The 25,092-nt window shown below is 39.6% G+C and overlaps 1 protein-coding gene across 1 annotated transcript; it reads right to left on the bottom strand.

Moving 5' to 3' along the window:
• Positions 1-15,451: 15,451 nt before the first annotated feature.
• On the bottom strand, positions 15,452-16,147 carry LOC122416246 (sentrin-specific protease 1-like). The gene has a single exon (XM_043429007.1). The coding sequence runs from the start codon at positions 16,145-16,147 to the stop codon at positions 15,452-15,454; it is 696 nt and encodes a 231-aa protein (XP_043284942.1).
• Positions 16,148-25,092: the final 8,945 nt, after the last annotated feature.

Below are 25,092 nucleotides of genomic sequence, written 5' to 3'. Positions count from 1 at the left end.
GTTTTCCCTTACGAATACGTGGACTCGTGGGAGAAACTCGACGAAGAGCAGTTGCCATCGAAAGAAAATTTTTATTCAAAATTAAATAATGCAAACATTTCGGAGCAAGATTACGAACACGCAAAAAACATTTGGAATATTTTCAACATTATTTCATTGGGTGAATATTCCGATTTATATTTAAAGACAGACGTTTTACTATTGGCTGATATATTTGAAAATTTTCGACGCAACTGCTCTTCGACGTACGGCTTGGATCCTCTACATTATTTTACAGCTCCGGGACTTGCTTTTGACGCGATGCTCAAATGTACGGGTGTTCAACTTGAACTCCTCACAGATCCTGAAATGCTCCTGTTTATTGAAAAAGGCATTCGAGGTGGTGTATCGCAGTGTTGCAATAGATATGCTCATGCAAACAATCGGTACATGGGAGCCGATTTTGATCCAAGCAAAGAGGAATCGTATTTAATGTACTTTGACGTGAATAATTTGTACGGTGCAGCCATGTCCCAATACCTACCTGTTGGTTCTTTCGAATGGGAGTCCGAGCCTATAGATATTCTCAATATCCCCGATGACTCTTCGACAGGATATATTTTCGAAGTAGATTTGGAATATCCTGAGGAGCTTTTCGAGTTGCATAAAGATCTGCCTCTTTGTCCCGAGCACAACGCACCTCCTCACAATAAACATTCAAAATTAATGACAACATTTTTGCCGAAAAATAAATATGTTATTCATTACAAAAATTTGAAACAATGCTTAAATTTCGGACTGAAATTGACAAAAATTCACCGAGTTTTAAAATTTCATCAAGTTCCATGGCTCAAAACATACATCGACTTGAACACCGAATTACGAAAAAAATCAACCAATGAATTCGAAAAAAATTTTTTCAAATTGATGAATAATGCGGTATTCGGAAAAACTATGGAAAATGTGAGGAAACAGAAAGACGTAAAATTCGTGACACAGTGGGAAGGTCGATATGGTGCAAAGGCTCTCATTGCGAAGCCCAACTTCCATAGCTGCACTGTTTTCGAACATGATATTGTAATAATTGAAATGAATCGCATCAAAGTACATTTCAATAAACCCATTTACGTTGGATTTTGTGTCCTTGATCTATCAAAAACATACATATATGATTTTCACTATAATTACGTTAAAAATACCTTTGGCGATCGGGCAAAACTAATGTACACGGACACTGATAGCCTTCTATACCACTTTAATATGCCCGATATATATGAATATATAAAGCGCGATATACATAAATTTGATACTTCCGATTATCCAGCGAATAATATTTATGAAATACCTTTGGCAAATAAGAAAGTTCTCGGTCTAATGAAAGATGAGATGAATGGAAAAATTATGAAGGAATTTATCGGACTTCGAGCGAAATTGTATACGTTTAAAGTATTTGGTGAAGAGAGTGCTAAAAAACGTGCCAATGGTATAAAACAATCGACATTAAGGGAAATCGAATTTGAAGATTATAAAAAATGTTTATTCGAGCACGAAAATTTAGTAAGAGATCAGTATTTAATTCAAAGCAAAAAACATGAAGTCAATACTGTCAAACAGAAAAAATTAGCATTAAGTTGGTTAGATGATAAGAGAATTCTTTTACCTGATACTACGGATACTGTACCATATGGCTATAATAAAAACACTAGAATATATTTTTTGTTTTTTATTTAAAAATCTTTTACAAAATCATCATCGTTTATTATTATTGGGTAGAAGCTTATGACGGTCTTCTTTACCACATATACATCGTCCATTTTCATAAACGGTACATCGATTTGTTGACGGTTTTTCCGACGACTTATCCCACTCATCCTTTGGATCCTTTTTGTTAGGCTGCCACGACATGACTGATTGCAGCGACGTTGAGAACACTTGAATTTTTAAAAATTTTTTACAAAATCGTTTTTTATGACAAAGAATAATCCTTTCCGTATGGCTGCCAAGACACGACTGATTGCAGGAACGTTGTAGTTGAACCTTTTACAAATCTTTCTTATTTATCCAACTGTTGTGCGTACTATCGAAACCTAGCCACTTTACTAACAGCTGATTTCCACGTTTTCGCACTATTTTTTCCACAAGGAAAATATCCGGATTTCTGACTAGAGTGAGTTCTTCCTCATAGAAACCACCTTCGATCGGTTGATTCTGATAATCCGTGAGCTTGTATGTGATGGGATCGGTATTTCGTATCTCGCTTATGGTAAAAATCTCAGTTGTCCAATTCGGTGTGTAGCCTTTCTCAAAAACGTGTTTGTGCTTGCTGACTCGAACTTTGTCTCCAATTTTAAACTTTATATTACGCGTACGATTGACACGATAATTTCCATAAATATTTCGTAGAATATTTTTTTCATTCTCAGCAGTGACATCTTTTGGTTTCATTTTTATCGTACGATGTTTGCTGTTGTTATAGCTAGACATCAATTTTGGTAGAATATCTATCCATTTGTATGAGCCGCGCAAACTGAATTGCTTCCACATTTTTGCCTTCAAAGTACGATTAAAACGTTCACATATCGATGCTTTCATATTACTGAATGTGGAATATAATTCAACATTATGATGTTTCAAGAGAGCTTTGAAGTCGCTGTTATAAAATTCTTTGCCTCGATCAACGTGTAATTTTTGTGGTACACGACCTTTTGCGAGTACAGATTTCATGGCGTCCGCCACATCTTTGCCATTTTTACTTTTAATCGGAACAGCCCAGGCGAATTTGGAAAATGTATCGATAATCGTTAGCAAGAATTTCTTCCGATTGTTGAACGATGCGTACGCTGACATGTCCACGAGATCCGCCTGCCAGGTTTCATCCAATCCACGAATATTCACGTGACGACGGGGATAGTTTCTTCGTACAGGCCTATGAAGTTCCTCCACGACCAACGTTTTTTTCTCATTCATGTTTCGTTTTTCAACTCTTGTCTAGTTTGCATACTCGGCATCAACTTGTTGTCGTTTTTTTCAATAGCAGCTTTTTCCAATGTTCTCAGTCGCGCTTCCAAACTCGTAATGAGCTCATAATTACGGAGCGTTAGTTCTTCAAGATTTTGACTTTTTTCCATTTGCACTGTATTTACAAAACTTTGCATCGACCGCACAGTGACAGCATCATTTTCCAGTTTAGGATCGGCAAGATTGCACAATCTCTTGTTGTCCATATCATACTGACCATCGATTGTAAATTTAAATCCATTACCAGGAGGACCTTGGGCACCTCGAGGATCACCCAATAATTTTCGTCCAAACACGTCAACACTCATAATTGTAATGAACTCGACTAGTACGCACTGGTTAATAAATTATTTGAGCTTCACGCAATTCCTCAATGATAGATATTATTTCGTTATTGTGGCTTGTATTTCCAGCGGCTTGTGAGGCGAGAAGAAGACGCAATCTATCGACCAGCTCGTTAGGATCGTCCCAATAAACTAAATCCATATTTTTCTTGGGGATAGTCATGTAGCGTGGCAAAGCTTTGCCAATTTTTCCTGTTGGAAGAATATTCGAGATAATATTTTGGTATTTTTTGCTCTCCGTGCGAATAGGTTTTTCAGCTTTATAGTATTTTCGGTGAGCACTCGTGTCGATAATGATGGTTCCATAATTATCCATATCTGCTGCAGTTACGATCTCTCTGTTTGGTAATTTTTTAAATATCAATTCGAGTAAACCAGGCGAGGCTTCATACGTCTTGTTTTTCACTGAGACGAGTTTGTCGTCAAATGTCGCGGGTGAGTCACCAATCATTAAAACGCCTCCTGCGAGTTTTCGAACACCGTACGAGGTATCCAGTTCTTTTTCTTCAGCCGTTCCAAACATTCGCAGATACTGCTGAACAAGCGGCTCAACAGCTTGCTCCTTGAATGGTTCAGTGTCCTTCTCAGTTGACACTTGTTGATAATCATCATCATCTTCATATGCGGTATTGAAAGTATTGTCGAGATCTTCCTCCTCTTTCATCGCTTCTTTCTTCTCTCTTTTTACCTCCTTTTTTACACTCTCTACTTGTTGACTCGCAATTTTTTTCAGAGGAGTCACCACAGGACGAAACACTTCATCCATGACCCTTTCAACGGCCTCTTTGCCTAATTTTATGAGTTTATGTTTACGTCGAATCGCATCACTCGCATGAGCGATTTTCCGTAAAACATCTTTTTCCTTATTAAATTCTGCGCTCTGCATGCTGACCGAACATTGACTGATCTCACTGTATCGATGCTTCTGTATTTATAAAGCAGTCGAAACCCTTTCGATATCGACCGTCATCGACGTCTCTGTCTTTATCGATTACGACGAAAGAATATTTATCCTCGCTCCAGCATGCTGAGCACAAATCTTTGAACTGCGTGTATGACATGTCGGTGTTCACGTGATCATCATAAATATGTCGCAAATTCATCTCATCTTGACGAAAAAGTACAATAAGATTGGTATTGTCCCGAACTAGATGCTTGGGAATACGAGCGTACGTTTGACAAAGATAAAACGAGTCAACGTCTCGATGTCGGCCCATACAGAAAAAAGCTCTCATGTTGTCTTGCTTTTCACAGGCAACATCATCGAAAATCATTACGGAATTCGGGCGAGCGTCTTCCGGTTTGATCACTTGCTCGTGATCTTGAAAAGCAAAATATCCCAGCCCTTTTACGGGTTCGAGTACGCGTTTGAGAAGTTGATACTTTGGCTGATTCAGCGATTTCGAGTACAGATAAACGTTTTCAAATCTCAAACCATTGGGATGGGTAATTAGAGTAAGAAGAGCATTGGTTTTACCACAATTGGAAGGGCCACATATTACAGCACGCACACTATTTGGCAGTAGAGGGCCGTGACGTCGTTTACGTTGTTTTTTCTGAGCAAGATCGTCGAAATTCATGACGGTCAATTTATTGGGTTGTGTTTCGAATCTCATCTTGATAACGACTGACACGAACACATATAAGTAGGGTGCTTATAAAGGCATCTGTCAGTCGTAAACGAGCTTTCTTCCGAAGCACATCGGAAAAAATGGATCGATACAATCCTATAACTTCAAGTTTAAAGAAATTCGCTCCATAAAAAAGTGAAATCGGTCCAATTATGATCAAACGAAAACGCGGAAAAGGATTTGTCAATAAACTGATCAATAAACTCCCTTTCGAAGTACACGTACCAGGCTATCAGTACTGTGGTCCAGGTACGAAATTAGCAAAAAGAGTGGCACGAGGTGATCCCGGTTTCAACCCTCTGGACGCTGCTTGCAAGGAACACGACATTGCGTATTCGAAGAGTCGTGAAAATCTTCCAGCAAGACACGAAGCGGATCGAGTACTTGAGGAAAAAGCCTGGCAAAGAGTCCTCGCGAAAGACGCTGGTATTGGAGCAAAAGCAGTGGCTTGGGGTATAGCAAACACGATGAAAGCCAAAACGAAGCTCGGTATGGGCGTCAAGAGAAAACGAAAGCATAGCAAGACGACGCTGAAACAGGTTATCAATTCAGCTAAAGCATCAATGAGTGGTTCGAATCCCATAAAATCGGCTCTCAGAGGTGCACGTGATGCAGTAAAAAAGGCGGGTGGACGAAGCAAAGTGAAGTCACCTCGTGTCCTTCCAATGCCAGCGAAAATTGGTGGTTTTCTACCACTTCTCGCGCCTATTCTCGCTGGGCTGAGTGACACTGGAGCTCTCGCTGGTGGCGCAGCAGGAATAGCGAAAGCTGTGAACGATGCTAGCGCTGCCAAGCGTCAATTGGAAGAAAGTAAACGCCACAATGAAACGATGGAAGCTATCGCGATGGGTAAAGGACTATACCTGAAACCCTACAAAAAAGGCATGGGACTGTATCTAACAAAAAACGCATAAAGCTACCACACCGAGCACTCACCGACTTTGATCTGATAAAGTATGCTCGAGCTATGAAAATTCCTCATTTTCGCGGAGTTTTCATGAGAAACAACTTGCCCAAGAACGGTCCTCGAAAATACGAATCGGCTATTGTAAATTTGGATGACAAGGATGGGCCTGGCACACATTGGGTCGCATACCGGAAAACCAACGACAAAGTCATGTATTTTGACAGTTTTGGCAATCTCCAACCACCTCAAGATTTGAAGAAATATTTTGGTGTTGGTAGCACTATCACATACAATCATGAACGATATCAGAACTACGATACTGTCGTGTGTGGTCATTTATGCTTGAATTTTTTATATAAAAAGAATGATTTTTAGTGGCAAATCATCAGTTGAACGACAACTACCATGAATAATTCTTTCACGCTGACGCTTTCGGGAACGAGCTCCGTATTGGATGCTTACTACTTCCCACCTATAGAACTGTCACCGTTCAAAAATTATACCCTCGGACTCGTCGAATTGCTCACCTTCAATTCCATACCGAATATCGATGTGGGCAAGAATAAATTTTATGTGGGACAAGAAGTTGTGACTATACCTACTGGGAGCTACGAAATTGCGGATATCGAGCGCTATTTACAGAGTGCACTCTCTGACAAAAACATCTTCATAAACCTCAGGCCAAACAACAATACTCTATGCAGCGAGATCAAGTGTAATCAGCAAATAAATTTCGAACCCGATGACTCGATCGGTCGACTGTTGGGATTCGTGGCACGCAAACTGGAAGCCAATGCCGTACACAAGTCCGAATTACCTGTAGCCATTCTTAAAATCAATTCTCTACGAGTCGAGTGCAATATCACCACAGGTGCTTACATCAATGACCAACGAGTGCACACGATCCATGAATTTTTTCCCGTTGTTCCGCCAGGATATAAGATCATAGAAGTACCATCGCACGTCATTTATCTACCGATCGCCGTACAGTCAATAGATCATCTTCAGCTCAGACTTGTAGATCAAGACGGAAACCCGGTGAATTTTCGTGGTGAAATTATAACAATAAGATTACACATTAAAACAACATAATGGGTATTGTATTTAATACTAAAGTTGGATTGGGCTATAAAAACGAATCGATATGTACAAAATCCATCAATCGTCGAGCACCTCTCAAGGAGCTAACACGTCAAAACATTCAGTTCCTAAAGAATTTGGGATTAAAACTAAAAAGAAAAAGTGGAAAATTTGCTGTATTGTAATTGCATGCATTACACCACCATGGAAGAAATCCTAGCCATACAAAAACCCGTTATCTTCGATGAGGCCATCGCCCACTACGAAATTCATGCGCATCAACCGTTCGCGTCAGCAACCTTCAACAACAACGATGAAATCCGCATTTCCGTTCAACATCAAGATCTGTGCTTGCTCCCGAGTAAAAGCTCTTTGCACGTACATGGAAAATTAACGAAAACAGATGGAACTGCGGTTCAACATACACGACTCGCCAATAATGCCATCTGTCATCTGTTTGAGGAAATGCGTTATGAGTTGAACGCTATCGAGATCGATCGTAGCAAAAATGTTGGTCTCACGACACTCATGAAAAATTACGTATCGCAAAATCCTAGAAAAGAGATGGAAAATGCTGGCTGGCGTGAGGATGATGCAACATCATTGACGGATGATAATGGAAATTTTGACCTTTCAATACCCCTAAGTCTTATTCTCGGATTCGCTGAGGATTATCATCGAATTGTCATCAATGCCAAGCACGAGCTGATTCTCACGAGATCGAACAGCGATATGAATGCTGTTGTGCAAACACCGGGCGAAGCTGCTGCTGAACAATTCAAAATTTCATTACTCAAAATTGAATGGATGATTCCGTATATCAGAGTATCGGATCAACGAAAAGTTCAATTGCTCAACTACATCGCCAAAGATCCATCCATCGCCATGAGTTTTCGTACGTGGGAATTGTACGAGTATCCGTTACTCCCAGTCACCTCGAAACACGTGTGGGTCGTAAAAACATCGACGCAGCTCGAAAAACCGCGATACGTGATTCTTGGATTTCAAACCGCGAGAAAAAATAACGCGATAAAAAATGCGAGTAATTTTGATCATTGCGATATTCGCGATGTTAAACTGTTTCTAAACTCGCAATGTTATCCTTATGGAAATTTGAATCTCGATATTAGTCACAATCAGTACGCTCTGCTATACGATATGTATGCGAATTTCCAAGCGTCTTACTACGGCAAAGAGTCAGAACCTTTGTTGAGCAAAGCTGATTTTGTAGAAAAAGCCCCTCTCATTGTTATCGATTGTTCGAAACAAAACGAGTTCCTGAAATCAGGACCAGTGGATATACGTTTGGAATTTGAATCGGGAACTCCGTTCCCACCACAAACATCCGCGTACTGTCTGATTCTACACGATCGGATCGTTGAATACAACCCAATTAGCGGAAATGTAAAAAAACTGATGTAAGAGGGAAAAAAGGAAACATGTAATTGTTTTTTTTTTATTCAACATTTACATACGTTTGTAAAAATAATAAAAATTTTCTACATATTATACTCGTATGATTTCTATAAATTCCTTCATATTCTCCAGACGCTTCTTCAATGTTAGAAAAAGATTAATCACGTTGCTGATTCTTCCGTCAAGGTTGATTCCTTCATCATCATCGTCATCGTCATCGTCTACGTTCAGCTCATTCAATTTCATTTTTATTTCTTCAACTTGACGATGTAAACTTCGAATGTGACTCTCGATAGTCCCGAATGATCCCTGAGTATAACCGCAGCGCGCACATTTTTGTTCACTCTTTTTCCGTTCACTTTTCACTTGTTCCAAATTTGCTTGGAACTGCGATAGATCCCGTAGAAACTCGTATACTTTTTCCGGTGGATCATCACCGAAATACTTGACCACAGCATCATCGTAGTCACAGAAATATGGGGGAAGACAGCACAAGTGCTTAATCTCATCTGGTGTCAAGTCGTCCATCGTGTAACGTAATGAGCCGTAACAGCTTGAAAACCATTTGTTTTATAGGGATTACCCCCACCAAAAAAGTAATTTGAAACTACCAAAACCGCGCAGAAGTCGCCTTCCAATAATTATATCATAAACATTTCTGGAAAAAACAGAGAATTCTCGAAGCGGCCTCGTTTACAACGCGCACGTCGAGGGGCAGGTTCATGAGTGAATTTCACTCTCCTGACATTTTTTACAATTTTTTCGTAAAGGTGCTGGGGCATCAATGTGCTCTCCCATCGAAGATGTATTCCAATGATGATAACATCGACGAAATGATTGAATTTCAACGTCAGATTTGTAATAATGTGGTAAACGCTCCCACAAAATATCTGTAAAGTCACTGAAATATTTTTTGAATGTTGATGGTGATATGATCAAGAGTTCTTCTGCCGTCATTTCAGTAGGATTTCTTGTACAATAAATTGCATAAGTATTCACTAGCTGCTCCATGACCCAACATTTTTCACAGTCTCGACGTATTGGTCCCAGATCATCAATATGAGACCGCACCCATGGCGGATTAAAATGATCATGACAATATTGATACGACTGAACCTCACTATCACTCTGCTAATGTTCAGGTAATCGATCCCATAACGAAGGAATGAATCTGCTATAATATTTTATGAGCAGAACCTTGGGAATCGATTTGAGATCATTTTTAGTCAACATCGAAGGTGGTTTCAATGGATCGATTGTATACGCACATCTGTCCATCTTGAGATCAACTTGAAAAATAAAATTTGCTATGCTTAATTCCAATCTTTTATATCTTGCCCTAGAAATACCCCCACTTCTTCGCTGCCAAGGCCCTCACTGCGCTTCCAGACGCATCATTTTTCTGTACACCCAAGGTCACAGCGCAGTGATGACCCCTCCTCAATTCTCCTATGACGCAAAAAACACCCAAGGTCACTGCGCAGTTATGACGTCACCGTAATTCACCCAACGCAAACAAGGTCACTGCGCAGTTATGACGTCACCGATCCCCCCCCTCCCATGGAACCTTCTGGAACATGCGCAGTACCCCCCCCCCCCCCATGGAACCTTCTAGAACATGCGCAGTAGAACCTGCGCAATGGATTTTTCTGCGCATGCGCAGTAGAGAAAAAGTGGTCCAGAACCGGTGTTGTATATCTACTGTCCCGAGTTATAGCCGTTCGGCGGGAAGTTTCTCGTTCGAACCCCTAGCTTGCGACTGAATATTTTCGGTGATAATTTGAATTTTAAATTCGATGATAATTTGTGGGATCCTATTACACAGAATCCCACACGATGCGTTATAAATCGAAGAAGGGACGGTAACATTCTTTTACGACAAGAGTATGTGATTTTCGATGTTTTTCCCCCGGTATGAACTTCGCGTGGCGACGGAGAGACGAAGCCAACGATGGAAAACGAAGTTTTCGTAGCTCTCCTAAATCCTTGCTTTGTTCCCGTGGTTTTCTTGTCATTATAGCGAATCGATGGAAGTACGAGCCCTGCTCAAGGTGCGCTGTCGTGAGGATGTCAATTCCTTCTTTCTTACTCCTCCTTTTGACTCTCGAAAGAATTGAACCAGTGAAATTGTTCTCGTTCTTCCCGCTTCCCGATGTAGCCACCCTCTTGTTCGCTCCCTCCTTCCCGGTTTATCTCGTCGCATGTAACAAAACAATATTTTCGATCGCGACGTCAAATCAATTCAAACAAATTTTGTTACGACCAATCTTACGAGATCGCTGTGTGGCCGACGTGTTAAACGGGAGGGACCCTTGCGCCTTTCACGCACTTATTCGTCATTCTTGTGACGATCAAAAAAAAACATCGTCACAATATATATATAAAAACCATGTGTCAGTTTTCGATCATCGTATAAACAAACGGAGTTTTGACATTATAGAATGCGTGTGGGATAAATAAAGAAAACTTTGGTCATCTAACGAAGTGCATAGTACTAGAACCTGTGGAATGCTAAACTAAACCGGTATAAAAGCAGTCGCGTAAATGTAGTCTGTGATCCGACGTATTGTAACGTAACGCTCTTGCCGACCCGGCCTGAACGCCGCCACGCGTCGGTTCGAGCTACCTTAATTTCAAAAAGAGCAGGTATGAACGAGACGAGAGACAAGAATTGTGTTGATAAGATAACAAAATGAATTTATTAAACAATACTATTATGTTTTTACAAAATGATACGCGTTTTTTAATTTTAATTATGTTTTTACAAAATGATACGCGTTTTTAATTTTAATCTTTGTCTGTCCGCGTTGTTTAACCAAGTCAGGCGAGAGAAGACTCGAAAGACCCGGAAAAACGGAGCGTTTTACTGTATGAAATTTCGATTGAATTTTCAAATTTATTTATGTTTTTGTTTATACAATAAAGAACGCTTTATGGTTTATCGTGCCCCTGCTTATTCTATTGCCTCTCCTTTCCGCTTGCATGAGATTTTTCAGACAAAAAAAACAAACAAAAAATAATGAAATTCGCAACACTACTAATTGACAACCGATGTCCTGTAATCCTAACCGCTTGACCCTGAATTCTTACGCTTCCTAGCAATTCAAGAGTGTTGTACGCTTTTGTTTTTACAATTTTTTTCAATTTGTGATCGCTTGGATGCTATACAAACTCTAGTCTTACCGCTGCCTCTTGAATCAACGCTTTTATCTGCTTGTTATTTGTTATAATCGATTATAATTTGATTAGATGATTTATCTTGACTTTGGAGTCGTACAATGGTTCAAATGGGGTGCGGATTATTGATTTATTCAATTCTAATGCTAATTAATTCGTTCGACCCAACCAAATCGGATAAATTATGAAACAATTTTGAATTTAATAATAATTAATCATAAAATCATTTATTTACCGCCTCTATTCTCAATAAACCCAAAAATGCTAGGTGGAAAGTTTGTGCTTGACCACGGGCCTCAAACGTCGCCGAATGGCGCCAATGCTCAAAAACACAAGACAGGTTAGGATGTGAACCCCAGACCACGGGCTCGATACGTCGCCGAGTCTCACCAATGTCCTGAGCATTCACTAGGTTAGGTAATTTTGCCCACGGACCACGGGATCGATACGTCACCGAGTCTCACCAATGCCCCGTGCAGCAAAATTCGGAAATTATAGGTTATGTGGAATGGACCCTGGACTACGGGATCGATACGTCGCCGAGTCTCACCAATACCCCAGGCATCCAAAGGAATAATAGGAAAAAGGATTTTAGGTTATATCAGAATAGAGTGTATTTTTCTATTTGAGTCTGCTAGTTCTTCTAGGAGATCCGAGTTGGTTCCAGAGATAGGGTGAACTGCCTTCCGAATGAGCTGTGCACCGACTCTTATACCCCGTTCCCCACTCTTAATTCTCTCAAACGCCGAATTTCTCTATTTCGGACGCGTTCTGCGCATTCCTTTGTAACGGGCTCCACAATTGGCCCGCTGCCTTATTTCGCGCCTTGCTATTGGCTGATCGCTATTTTGCCCGATGCGCCGAATTCCGCTTTGATCAATTTTCAGCTCACCGTGTCTTTAAAATAATAAAATTATAATGTCAATTGTTGTTGTTTAATTATTTGAGTAATTTGGCTTCATTGTTTCATTTAATATCATTTAATTTAATTTTGTTTGAAAAATCACAAAAAGTCACGTTCGGGTTTCTATATCCCATGAACGCTTAGCCCCGCGCATGCGCTGTGATCAAGCATCTCGCTCTATTTGAAATAACACAAATTTTCTACAAGCTTTCATCTTTTCTCTATTTTTCTTTGATAGCGGCTATTTTTCCCGACATTTTGAGCCTAATTACGCTCATATTGATAAATAAAAAGTTTGAAAACAATTAGAATAAAGAAATTATGATTTAGTTTGATTTCTTGTCAAGTGGCGCTGTTCGGAGCGTTGCCCGCCGGGTCGCTCGGGCCTTTGTGCCAGTCGCCAATATGGCCGCCGGTTGGGACGCACGCCCGTCATCGCGCCGCGATGTTTTTCGCACGCGTAGTATCTAATAGTTCGAGCGGGCTCGGGCCGCTACGCGAGCGTCACGTCTCAAATGCCCCCCAGAACAAAAAGATCTTTGAAATGATGCTTTTTGTTCTCAAAAACTCATTTAAAGAGTCAAAGCAAAAGAAAAATACAAAATTTCAAACTTTCGAAGGCCGAAAATGGGATTGGGATCGTGGACAATTTAAAAATGCAATTTGATTTGGGGATAAAGGGAGGACAGTGCGATGATGTCTTGAAGATGATGATTTACAGGTTTCTCGATGTTCTTGATGTTTTTCAGCTTGTCTCCTATCAGCGGAGTTGATTGACCTCGTTCATTTGTTCTTCTTCCAAGTCTAGGAGTCGTAGATGTTCTAGTTGTCTCAGCTCAGCCGCAATAGGATTGAAAGGCTCCTGTAGTTGCTCTCCATTCGCCAATCTTTGTATTTCTTCAGGCGTTGCACACTTTACGTCGTCCCGAAGGCTGAATTGATATTCGCCAGGTAGAGCATATTGGTGCCTGACCAAGCTTTCTCCCAGATTGACCCGTTGAGGTGTTATGAAAAGGTGAACTTCGTGGCCCTTCTTCGTAGGATGATCGCCGATGATCGTGATTCTAGCTTTTTGATCAACCAGCTTCCGTTGATAATGGAGGCTGCAGGTCATCTCCCATCTGTTTCCATAAAATGGCCTGATTCCCGAAATGAATGCTTTCGTGCAGAAAGAAGGCACGTTGACATATTGATGAGGTAGATTCTGAAGCTCATGAACCGGATGCATGAGAGTAACCCCTCTATCGATAAGCAGTAAGGTAGCTTCTCCATCTTCCACGTCGACCAATTTCCCTCTGTAGGCCGTTTCTTGACTGACGACCGCGTATATTCGGTCGATGGAAGCATAAACCCTTGGATAGTGGTTTCTTTCTGCGATGTCGGTGAATAACTGCTCCTCGAATGCACACAGTTCCTCAAATTTTGTCAGAGTTGTGTAAGAGAAATTTGTTGGGTTAAGGAATTCCAACACGATGATTTCGAAGCTTCCTTCCCAGGTCGCTGGCCATGGAGAAGGCGTTGGAACTCCAGAAATCACTGGGTCAATCCGCATCTCGGTAATTGTCGAGGTCTAGATTATCGAAGTCGCTTTGAATGACGAGGTAGAGCTCCCGATGTCGTTCGATCGCTTGGGTAGCTCCCGGTGTTGTTTGAAGCTTGACTGAGGCTCAAATGACGCTCCGGAGCTTGCTGCTCCGACTTTTATACCCGTTCTCTATCCCCACTCCTTTCACTTCCCCCACTTCTCTATTTCTGTCCATTTTACCCCACTTTATTCTGCTCAGTTCCTTCTCGCACTCCATTTGCCCATTTTACCCCACTTTACCTTTCTCAGTTCCTTCTCGCATTTCATTCGCCCATTTTTCCCCACTTTTATTTTTCTCAGTTCCTTTTCGCATTTCATTTGCCCATTTTACCCCACTTTTATTATTTTCGTCTTTCCATTAGTACATATTTTCCCCCTCTTTCACTCGTAGCCTTTTTATCCGTCCCTTTTATCTCCTATCACTCCCGCTCCCTCTTTATTCGTCTATTTCACTCCCTTTATTGTTTTTATCCCCCCTTTTCTTTTTATTTTCAGGTTTTCTTTTATTTACAGGTTATGTTCTTTTGTTTTTTCAGGTTTATTTTTCTTCAATTCTTTTTTCTTTGATTTTCAGGTTCTTTCCCTTTCATTTATTTATTTATCCTTCCTACCCTGCTCTAAAATTTCCTACCCCCTATTCTACTCCATTTCCATACTCTCGTACTCCCTAAATTCGTCTTGTCCCATATTTCGTTTTCCATTGATTCTTTTTATTCCAAATTCTTATCATTTCTCCCCCATTCTCCTCTTCTCTCTCCTTTTACTTTCTCATTAATCTCTTTTACCCCATTTTCCTTTCTCCCTTTTCTCTATTCCTTTTCTCCTCTTTTTTCTTATTTTTAGGTTTTTCAGCGCTTTTCGGAGTAATTTTTTTTTTTTCAGGTAGGTAAGTACTCTTTTCATTCCATAGCTATTTTAACTATTTTCTAATCATTTTTTCTTTTTGCAGGTTCACGGGTTCCAGGACATCGGTTTCATCGGTAAGTAATTTTTCATGATTTTTGTAATTGGATTTAATATTTTTGCTAATTTATTTTTCTTTTTCAGGCGCGGGGACCATCGATAGAATGATTTTGCATGTTTTTCAGGTACGGAAACATCCAGGACATCGATCTTTCATCGTAAGTTTTTTTTTTTTTTTTTTTTTTTTTAAATACATAATCTCAGGAATCTTTTATCGAATGCCTTCCCTTTTCCCTTTTTCTGTTTTTCAGGTTATACAATAAATAACAACACGAGATCCCTGAACTAAATGTAATATAAACGTCCTTTATTGCTTCAATATTCTTGGCGTTTCAACAAATTATTGGATATTGAGATCCCTCCCCGTAATAATATTTGATTTTTTTTTTATACAATTAATAATGGTGTTCTCAACCCAGAAATAATAAAAATAATAATAATATGGAGTCATATTTCGAGACTTCCGGTCTCTAGTTCCCTTTTAATCTTCCGACGTATTATGGGCATGTCCATCTGACAAAAATCGAAGTCTTTGTTCTCTGCTTCATATCTTGCAAACATACACGCAAAAACCCCGCAGTCCTGTCCATTTAGCTGTCTCGGGATGCTTTTCCTTGTCGTGAGCGTCCATTCCTCTCGTCTTGGCCTAATCTTTCCCTTCTCACCGGCCTCCAAGATTAAGTATTGGAATAATTTCTCCAAATACTGCTGATTCTCTCCTCCCAAGCTATCGTAGTAACTTATCGTTTTTTTCTTTAAATCGATGACTGCAAGACACCAGTGATGACCCAGGTGAATGGGAACCATCACTTTTTCGAATTCAAAAAGATTCACTTTTTTCGTCCATCTTTTAATTGCCGGATACCCGTTCACATACAATCGCGGGAAAAAGAATGAGTTCATTCCATAAACTCGTTGGCCGAAGGTTTCCCTTTTGCAAATCAAATCCAAGTATGAGTTGATAATTTCATCGTTCAAACATTTACCCTCATCTAATGTCTCCAGGTCTTCTTTCTTTATTCTTTTTCGATTCATCCTGTCATCCTTGTCGCTCCTCATTTCATTGTTTGCTTGTTGATTTTCATTATCTCCCCCTGTACTTTCCTCCTCAACATCCACCACATCAATTTTGTCATTCTCCATCGTTGTTTTCCTTTTCTTCGGATTATTTGTTTGCTGACTTATTTGGTTTTCTTTTTCGTCCTTTTTTTTGAACTCCCACAGAAATTCCCCCACTTTCCAATTCTTCTATTCCTCTTCAATTTGGTCCTCTTTCATTGGAGAGACTATTTCAGGGATAGTAAAGTGTTCTTGAATCATGGAAAAAAAATGGTGACGTGAGAGAAGAAGGAGAACAGCCTCTCGGCTCGATCTTCGTGAATCCCCTACTTCAATTTTACGGAGCACCCAATCCGTTTGTATTGCCTTATCTTTCCCCATTCTAGCCGTTTGGGATGATTGGTTCTTTGCCCTTTTCTTTTCTAATGGATTGATTATGCGTGTTTTGTTGAGTGTTTTTCCCTGAGTAGGGTTTATTTCCTTAATGATTATCACATCATCGTCTTCCTCAATCCATTTTCCTGCATCTTCCCCCGTCTGTTGTAGAAAATGTTTCATTCCTATCCCCTCGGTTTGCGTAGCAACGTCCATTTCTCCTGTTCGTAGCATTTCTTAGAATTATTCCTTATCCTTTATCCATTTTTTTTTTCTTTTTATTTAGCTCTGCATGCCTAAATCTTTTAGTATTACCTGTTTTGTGTTCGAATATTTCTTAACTTCCTTTTTATTCTGAAATTTCAATTCTGTTCTGCAGTTGTTATCTGCTTCGAACCAGTGTCCGTTGTCGAATGACGTGACGAACCTAGCAACCGTTCTTGTTCAAATTCGGCCGTTACCACGTGAGTTCGGCTGCTCTAAGCGCCATTCGCGGACGACGGATTGCTGGAGAACTAAATTTTCGAGTCCCAGCTACGGGTACCGCCTGAAGTTCGCCGCTACAACGACGTGACGTTACCAGCATTCAGAAAATTGTGTTTTTGACTGTTTTAATGGTTTTTTGAGTCATAACTCGTTTAATTAAGCCATAATAATTACTAATAAACCACTTTGAATGATTATCTTTTAAAATATCGACATTTTTATTATCGGAAATAGGTTTTTCGTGTTCTAGTGTATCCCTAGAGTGAGATGGAGCATGACACTGTTTGTATTGTACATAACTTCCAATTTTTCAAAAATTTGGCTATCGTAAATCCGTTTTTCGACATTTGAAGTCTTCAAGTGTAATAAATCTGTATTCCCGCTAGTAACTTTTAAATAATCAACATTTTTATTGTCGGGAATTGTAATTTTGAATTAAAAATTGTTATTATTAATAAAAATAGTAATAAACATGTGATTTTCTCTTTTCTTTTTCGATTTTATTTATTTTTTTGTGTTTTTTTATGATTTTTATGTGTTTTAGGTCGCCCCGTAGGAGAGATATGGATTCAACAGGTGAGTATAGCTGTGACGTCACCCTGAGCATAAAATTGTAAGTTTTTTATTAATTTGAAAACTTTTTCCAGCGGATACGTTTGGAATTAATTAATAAAGGTAAGTTATATAGCTTAGAACAATACATCTTGGTAACTTTATTTGTAATACGTGTTTTTGATCAGTTTTTGTATTTTTTTAGGTTTGCGGCGTGATACATGCCTCTCTCCATCTCAGTCTCAGGATTCTCCAGTATAAACGTGGCTGTGGCTATTTGTTTTTTTATTCTATATGGCCCCTCGTAAATCGAGAAGAATTTGGCCATTTTTTTATTTACAGGGTCGCTAACGTTGCACGCTTTGGCCAAAACTAAATCTCCTACATTAAATTGAATCAATTTGTGTTTTGAGTCGAATTTTCTTGCTCTTTCTCTACCTTTTCTTTCTATCCTATTCCTAGCAAGCATCAATTTTGCTTCGATCCCGTCTTCCTCATCTAATTCCTCATCCCTCTCTATTTCCATCCAATTCCTCCAGATTCTTCGAGGCTTAACATTTTTCTGTATCTCGACTGGTGTCATTTCAGTCGTTTCGTGGTGCGTTTCATTCATACAATCCTCGATAACTTTGACCCATTTCAGCCAGTCGGTGTGTTTATCGGTTAGAAATGTTCGAAAAAATCTACCGATCTCTCGATTGACTCTCTCTACTATATTTCCTTGCGGATGTCTAATAGAAGAGAAACTGGCTGAATTCCCTCGCTGGCTAATTTCCCTAGCCATAATCGCGAAGTAAATTGCGTGACATGGTCAAATTGAAGCTTTTTTGGTTTTCCGAACTCGGGAATGTAATGGTTAAAGATTTTGTTAATTGTTGCTGGCGCTGTTGCCGCTTTTAAGGGATATAAAACAACAAATTTAGAGAAAGCATCTATTGTTACGAGAATGTGTTTCATTCCACCTTTCGTAACTGGTAAGGGACCGAAAAAATCGATCGACACAATATCTCCCGGTCCCTCCGGAATGATATTTTGCTGTGCCGCATAAGAATGCTGGTTAGGAACTTTATTTCTTTGACAAGAATCGCACGAACCAAGAGTTTGTCTGATTACGCGGTATAATCTCGGGTAAGTGAAATCTTCTTTTATTATTTTCCAAACTTTTTTCGCGCCTACATGACCGTACATTTTGTGTGTTTCAGATACGAGAAGATGGAGGATCTCTCGCGGCAAAACTACTTTCCAGGAATCGGGATTTATTTTTTTCAATAAAATGTTATTTTGAATTCGATATTTATCGTCTTGTTCATTTTGTATCCTCTCCCTAATTTCCCTGATCTTATCTTCTCTTTCTTGCCAAAGTCCTACCTGCCGAATCATCTGTTCTAATTCCTGCGACGGTTTGATTGCTAACATTGTGCTAATCGCCAATTCTTTTCCTTTCCGCCCCCCAGCATCTGGTGGATTTAATCGACTCAAAACATCCGCGACAACATTTCTATTTCCCGGACAAAACTCGAATTCAATATCGTAATCTTGGATAGCGAGAATCCATCTCGTTAATCTCTCATTTAATAATTGACAATTTTTTAAGAAAGTAATGGCTCGATGATCAGTAATTACTTTAATTTTTGCTCCGAGCAAATAAGTTCTAAATTTTTTTAAAGACCAAACAATCGCGAGCAATTCTTTCTCTGTGGTTGTGTAGGCTAATTCGTGACCCTTGAGCGTACGGCTCGCAAACATTATTACCCCCAAATCGTTATTTTCATCTTTTTGAGCCAAGGTGCCCCCCAAAGCATAGCTACTTGCATCGGTTTGCAAAATAAATTCCTTTTTTGGATCTGGGTGCGTTAAAAGAACGTTATCAACAAATAAATCTTTAATTCTTTGAAAAGCGATTTTTTCTTCTTCCCCCCAACGCCATTTCGTTTCCTTCTTTAGTAATTTTAAGAGTGGAATTGTTTCTTCAGCATGTTTCTTTGTGAATTTAGTGTAATAATTAATTAACCCCAAGAATCCTCTTAACTGTTTTAAATTTCTAGGTGCAGGGAAATCATGGATTGCTTTTATTTTCTCTGGCTGTGACTTTATACCCTTAGTTGTCAAGATGTGACCTAGAAACTCTACTTCTTCCCGAAAGAATTTAGCCTTTTTTAATTTAATTGTCATTCCGTGTTGTTGCAGTCGTTCTAGTAATTCGTCTAAATGTCTCATGTGTTCGTCAAAATTAGAAGAATTGCATAATAGATCATCTACAAAATTAATTACATGATCTCCCAAACCATGGAGAATGATGTCTAATGCTCTCAGTAATGCGGCAGTACTTGTTTTCAGCCCGAAAGGCGTGACCGTGAATTCATAAACTTTTCCCCTATATCGAAACGCAGTATACTTCATTGAATCTGGATGAAGAGGGATCTGCCAAAAACTGTTTGTTAGATCTAACGTTGTCATAACCTTTGCCGAATGACATTTTTGGAATATTTCCTCCATATTTGGTACTGACTCATGGTCGTTTGCCATAACCTGATTTAACTTTCGAGCGTCCAAACAAAGTCTAACTGTACCATCTTTTTTAATTACCGGGATTATCGGATTAATCCACGGACTATTCGATCTCTGTATTATTCCAAAATCTAGTAACTTTTCTATTTCTTTATCTACTTTTTCCCTATGCATTAGAGGAACCTCGTAAGCGTGTGCAACTATTGGCTTATCCGTTGTGATATCTAATCGATGCTCATAAACTGAAATTCTACCTGTTATTTTACGAAAGACTTCCCTTCTATTCCAAATTACTTCTTTATGTACTTGCTTTTGTTCTAATGAGAGCTCAGTTTGTTCCACGATCTCATTAATCTCCTCAAGAGTTATTTCCTCATCACTTCTATTATCAAAAATCAAATTTTGGATTGGTTCACAAATTTTCTCACTGTTACTCTTTTCAAATTTCAAAATTTGCTCCGGCTTAAAATTCTCTTTTTCTTCTTCTTCTACTTCTTTAACTTTCTTTTCAAAAACAATTTCTCGTAAAAAATTTTCTTTTTCTGTAGTCCCAATCGTGGGCACTACATCAATAATTTCATTATATTTCACCTGGAGAGACATCGCTCCCAGGTCAATTAAACTCTTAAGCGGTTGCAAAGAATCTACACCAAGCAACACATCCCTAATCAAGCCGGGCACTATCAAAAATTTTACGTAGGTTTTAATTTTTCCGATTTCAGTCATCGCCATTATTTGATTTCTAACCTTCGTTAACTTCCCTTTTATCGCTCCTTTCACCGTCACTCCCGTGACAGGCAAAAGTGGACAATCCTTTAAAATCTCCCTATTCTCCAAATAAAATTCCTCCGAGATCGTGGTAACTCTAGAACCTGAATCTACTAACGCTGTAACCTGAATACCTTCTATTTTAGCATAAATTTCTGGACACTCAATAATTGGCAAAGCTTCTTCATTTATTCCCTCTTCCATTAAAAACTCCCTAGTATCCGTAAAAATCGTGTTTATTGCCACTTTTATGTCCTGAATTTCGTTTGTCGGTTTGTTTGCATCTCTCATTTGGTGGAGGTCCTCCGATAAACCATCCTGAGATCCTTTTTTCTTAATCTTCTTCTTTTTCTCCGTTGTACCTCGTTCGTTTCCTTTATCCATTTTTCCTTGTTTATCATCATTGAGCACGGGTACAACGTCTATTCGTTTCCCGCCCGAGATGTCGACGGCTGAGGCTCTTGGTGGACCTCTATCGCTTGAATTTCTGGCCGTTGTCGTTCGTTAGTTTGGCGATGATCGTTTGGATTGTTCGGCGGCCGGTATCCTCCATTGTTCTGTTGCGGTCTCCAATTCGGATTCTGATTTTGTCGATTATATCCGTTTTGTTGATTATTATTTCCGTTATTTCGATTCTGCTGAGGATATCCGTTGTTTGGCCGCTGGTTATAATTTTGTTGATAATTGTTGTTGGGCCTTTGATTGTAATTTTGCTGGTAATTGCGGTTTTGTTGATTGTTCCAGCCGTTATTGTTGTTATAACCTCCATTAGGTCGGTTATTTTGGTTCCAGTTTGGATTTCCCCGGTTGAAATTGTTTTGGAATCCACCCTGGTTATTCCAATTGTTGTTTTGAGGCATACGGAATGGCCTTTGCTCGTTTTTATTTTGATTTGGATTCGTTGAGGTTTCTTTTTCTTTTTTGGAATTTGCCGATCGATCTTTCCCAAGAATTCAATCAATTGTTCCAATGTTTTGAATCCACGGCTTATTATAGTTGCCTGAATCTCATCCGTATAATGCTGCGAGAGTGATGGAATTATGTCTTCATCGCTTGGAGGAGGGATGAGATCCTTCGCGGCTCCGAAAATGTTGATCGTATACTCCACTTTAGATGTTTTGTTATCCTTATCAGAGTAGTGTCCGAATTCGAGGTCTTTCCTCACCTTTCTCTGGACGTCGGTGCTCCAGAAACGCTCAACGAATTTCTTTTCCACTTCCTCGAAATCCTCTACACGGTCCTCAATAAGAACCCACCATTCTTTTGCGGCTTTCTCGAGACACTGTCCCAGCAAATATTTCATTTCAGTGATTGTGGGATTTGTCACCTCACAATACCGCCGGAACTCCTTAATAAACTTCATCGGTCTTTTCCTTTCCGATCCATCGTATGTGGGAGGTTTAATTTTAATTTTGTTTGGATGCATGTCCATTGGCAGCATCGTCTGAATCCTTTCTGTTTTCTCTTCGGGCTCATATTTTTCCTCTTCGTTCTCGGATTCGTCATCTGAAACCACTTTACTGGGCTTCGGGACGATCCGGGTGCTTTCAGTGTTCGGACTATGGATTTTGTCCTTAGATTCGAGATTCTCCACCCTTTTCTTGATTGCGCTGACGTCAAGTTGTATTTGAGCCACACTAACCTCGATCACGGCACTTTTCGACTCATTTTCTTGAACTATTTTTGTTAAACCCGTTACGTGACGTTTAATTGGGTCATATATTTTATGGACATCACTAGCGATTGTAGCTTGCAGAGTCTTGAATTTTTTCGTAAATTCAGACCTCAAATCACTAGTGGCCTGATTATTTCGGGCAATCTCGTTAGCCATGCTCTGTACTTGTGTTTTCATTTCTTTCATTGCGTCGATTAGGCTCATCAATAGCTCATGATTTAATTCTGCGAATTCAATTTTTCCTTTATTCGATTTAGGGGTTTCAAATTCCTCCATTTTAATTTCTTCATTTTGATCTTTATTATCATCGTCAAATTTCTCTTGTTGTTCAAATCCAAAGTTACCGCGAGATTCATTGAAAATGTTCCCCGCCCCTGTGGGAGGAATTGAGGTAGTCAAATCGATATTTTGTGCCGTTCGCTCATCGGGATTTTGGAACCCGGAATCTCTCGCTGTTTGGTTTCTATCGGTCTTCTCTGCCATTTTGACGTGATTAATTAATTTCATTCAACAAATCTCACGCTCGTTTGCAATACCTGTCCCTGTTCGAGCGCCAGTTGTAACGTAACGCTCTTGCCGACCCGGCCTGAACGCCGCCACGCGTCGGTTCGAGCTACCTTAATTTCAAAAAGAGCAGGTATGAACGAGACGAGAGACAAGAATTGTGTTGATAAGATAACAAAATGAATTTATTAAACAATACTATTATGTTTTTACAAAATGATACGCGTTTTTTAATTTTAATTATGTTTTTACAAAATGATACGCGTTTTTAATTTTAATCTTTGTCTGTCCGCGTTGTTTAACCAAGTCAGGCGAGAGAAGACTCGAAAGACCCGGAAAAACGGAGCGTTTTACTGTATGAAATTTCGATTGAATTTTCAAATTTGTTTTTGTTTTTGTTTATACAATAAAGAACGCTTTATGGTTTATCGTGCCCCTGCTTATTCTATTGCCTCTCCTTTCCGCTTGCATGAGATTTTTCAGACAAAAAAAAACAAACAAAAAATAATGAAATTCGCAACACTACTAATTGACAACCGATGTCCTGTAATCCTAACCGCTTGACCCTGAATTCTTACGCTTCCTAGCAATTCAAGAGTGTTGTACGCTTTTGTTTTTACAATTTTTTTCAATTTGTGATCGCTTGGATGCTATACAAACTCTAGTCTTACCGCTGCCTCTTGAATCAACGCTTTTATCTGCTTGTTATTTGTTATAATCGATTATAATTTGATTAGATGATTTATCTTGACTTTGGAGTCGTACAATGGTTCAAATGGGGTGCGGATTATTGATTTATTCAATTCTAATGCTAATTAATTCGTTCGACCCAACCAAATCGGATAAATTATGAAACAATTTTGAATTTAATAATAATTAATCATAAAATCATTTATTTACCGCCTCTATTCTCAATAAACCCAAAAAAAATGCTAGGTGGAAAGTTTGTGCTTGACCACGGGCCTCAAACGTCGCCGAATGGCGCCAATGCTCAAAAACACAAGACAGGTTAGGATGTGAACCCTAGACCACGGGCTCGATACGTCGCCGAGTCTCGCCAATGTCCTGAGCATTCACTAGGTTAGGTAATTTTGCCCACGGACCACGGGATCGATACGTCACCGAGTCTCACCAATGCCCCGTGCAGCAAAATTCGGAAATTATAGGTTATGTGGAATGGACCCTGGACTACGGGATCGATACGTCGCCGAGTCTCACCAATACCCCAGGCATCCAAAGGAATAATAGGAAAAAGGATTTTAGGTTATATCAGAATAGAGTGTATTTTTCTATTTGAGTCTGCTAGTTCTTCTAGGAGATCCGAGTTGGTTCCAGAGGTAGGGTGAACTGCCTTCCGAATGAGCTGTGCACCGACTCTTATACCCCGTTCCCCACTCTTAATTCTTTCAAACGCCGAATTTCTCTATTTCGGACGCGTTCTGCGCATTCCTTTGTAACGGGCTCCACAATTGGCCCGCTGCCTTATTTCGCGCCTTGCTATTGGCTGATCGCTATTTTGCCCGATGCGCCGAATTCCGCTTTGATCAATTTTCAGCTCACCGTGACTTTAAAATAATAAAATTATAATGTCAATTGTTGTTGTTTAATTATTTGAGTAATTTGGCTTCATTGTTTCATTTAATATCATTTAATTTAATTTTGTTTGAAAAATCACAAAAAGTCACGTTCGGGTTCCTATAGCCCATGAACGCTTAGCCCCGCGCATGCGCTGTGATCAAGCATCTCGCTCTATTTGAAATAACACAAATTTTCTACAAGCTTTAATCTTTTCTCTATTTTTCTTTGATAGCGGCTATTTTTCCCGACATTTTGAGCCTAATTACGCTCATATTGATAAATAAAAAGTTTGAAAACAATTAGAATAAAGAAATTATGATTTAGTTTGATTTCTTGTCAAGTGGCGCTGTTCGGAGCGTTGCCCGCCGGGTCGCTCGGGCCTTTGTGCCAGTCGCCAATATGGCCGCCGGTTGGGACGAACGCCCGTCATCTCGCCGCGATGTTTTTCGCACGCGTAGTATCTAATAGTTCGAGCGGGCTCGGGCCGCTACGCGAGCGTCACGTCTCAGTATGTAAAAAAGAATAAAATAAAAAAATACGCGGTGCATGTCGACGAAACTTTTTAAGATTTCATTAATTCGTT

This window comes from Venturia canescens, chromosome 9 (assembly GCF_019457755.1).
Source record: "Venturia canescens isolate UGA chromosome 9, ASM1945775v1, whole genome shotgun sequence".
Taxonomy (NCBI): Eukaryota; Metazoa; Arthropoda; class Insecta; order Hymenoptera; family Ichneumonidae; genus Venturia; species Venturia canescens.
This window is presented reverse-complemented; position numbering and strand designations above follow the sequence as displayed.

Excerpts from the sequence above, each read along its gene's own strand:
- LOC122416246 (XM_043429007.1), bottom strand. The coding sequence starts at position 16,147 with ATGGAGAATGACAAAATTGATGTGGTGGATGTTGAGGAGGAAAGTACA.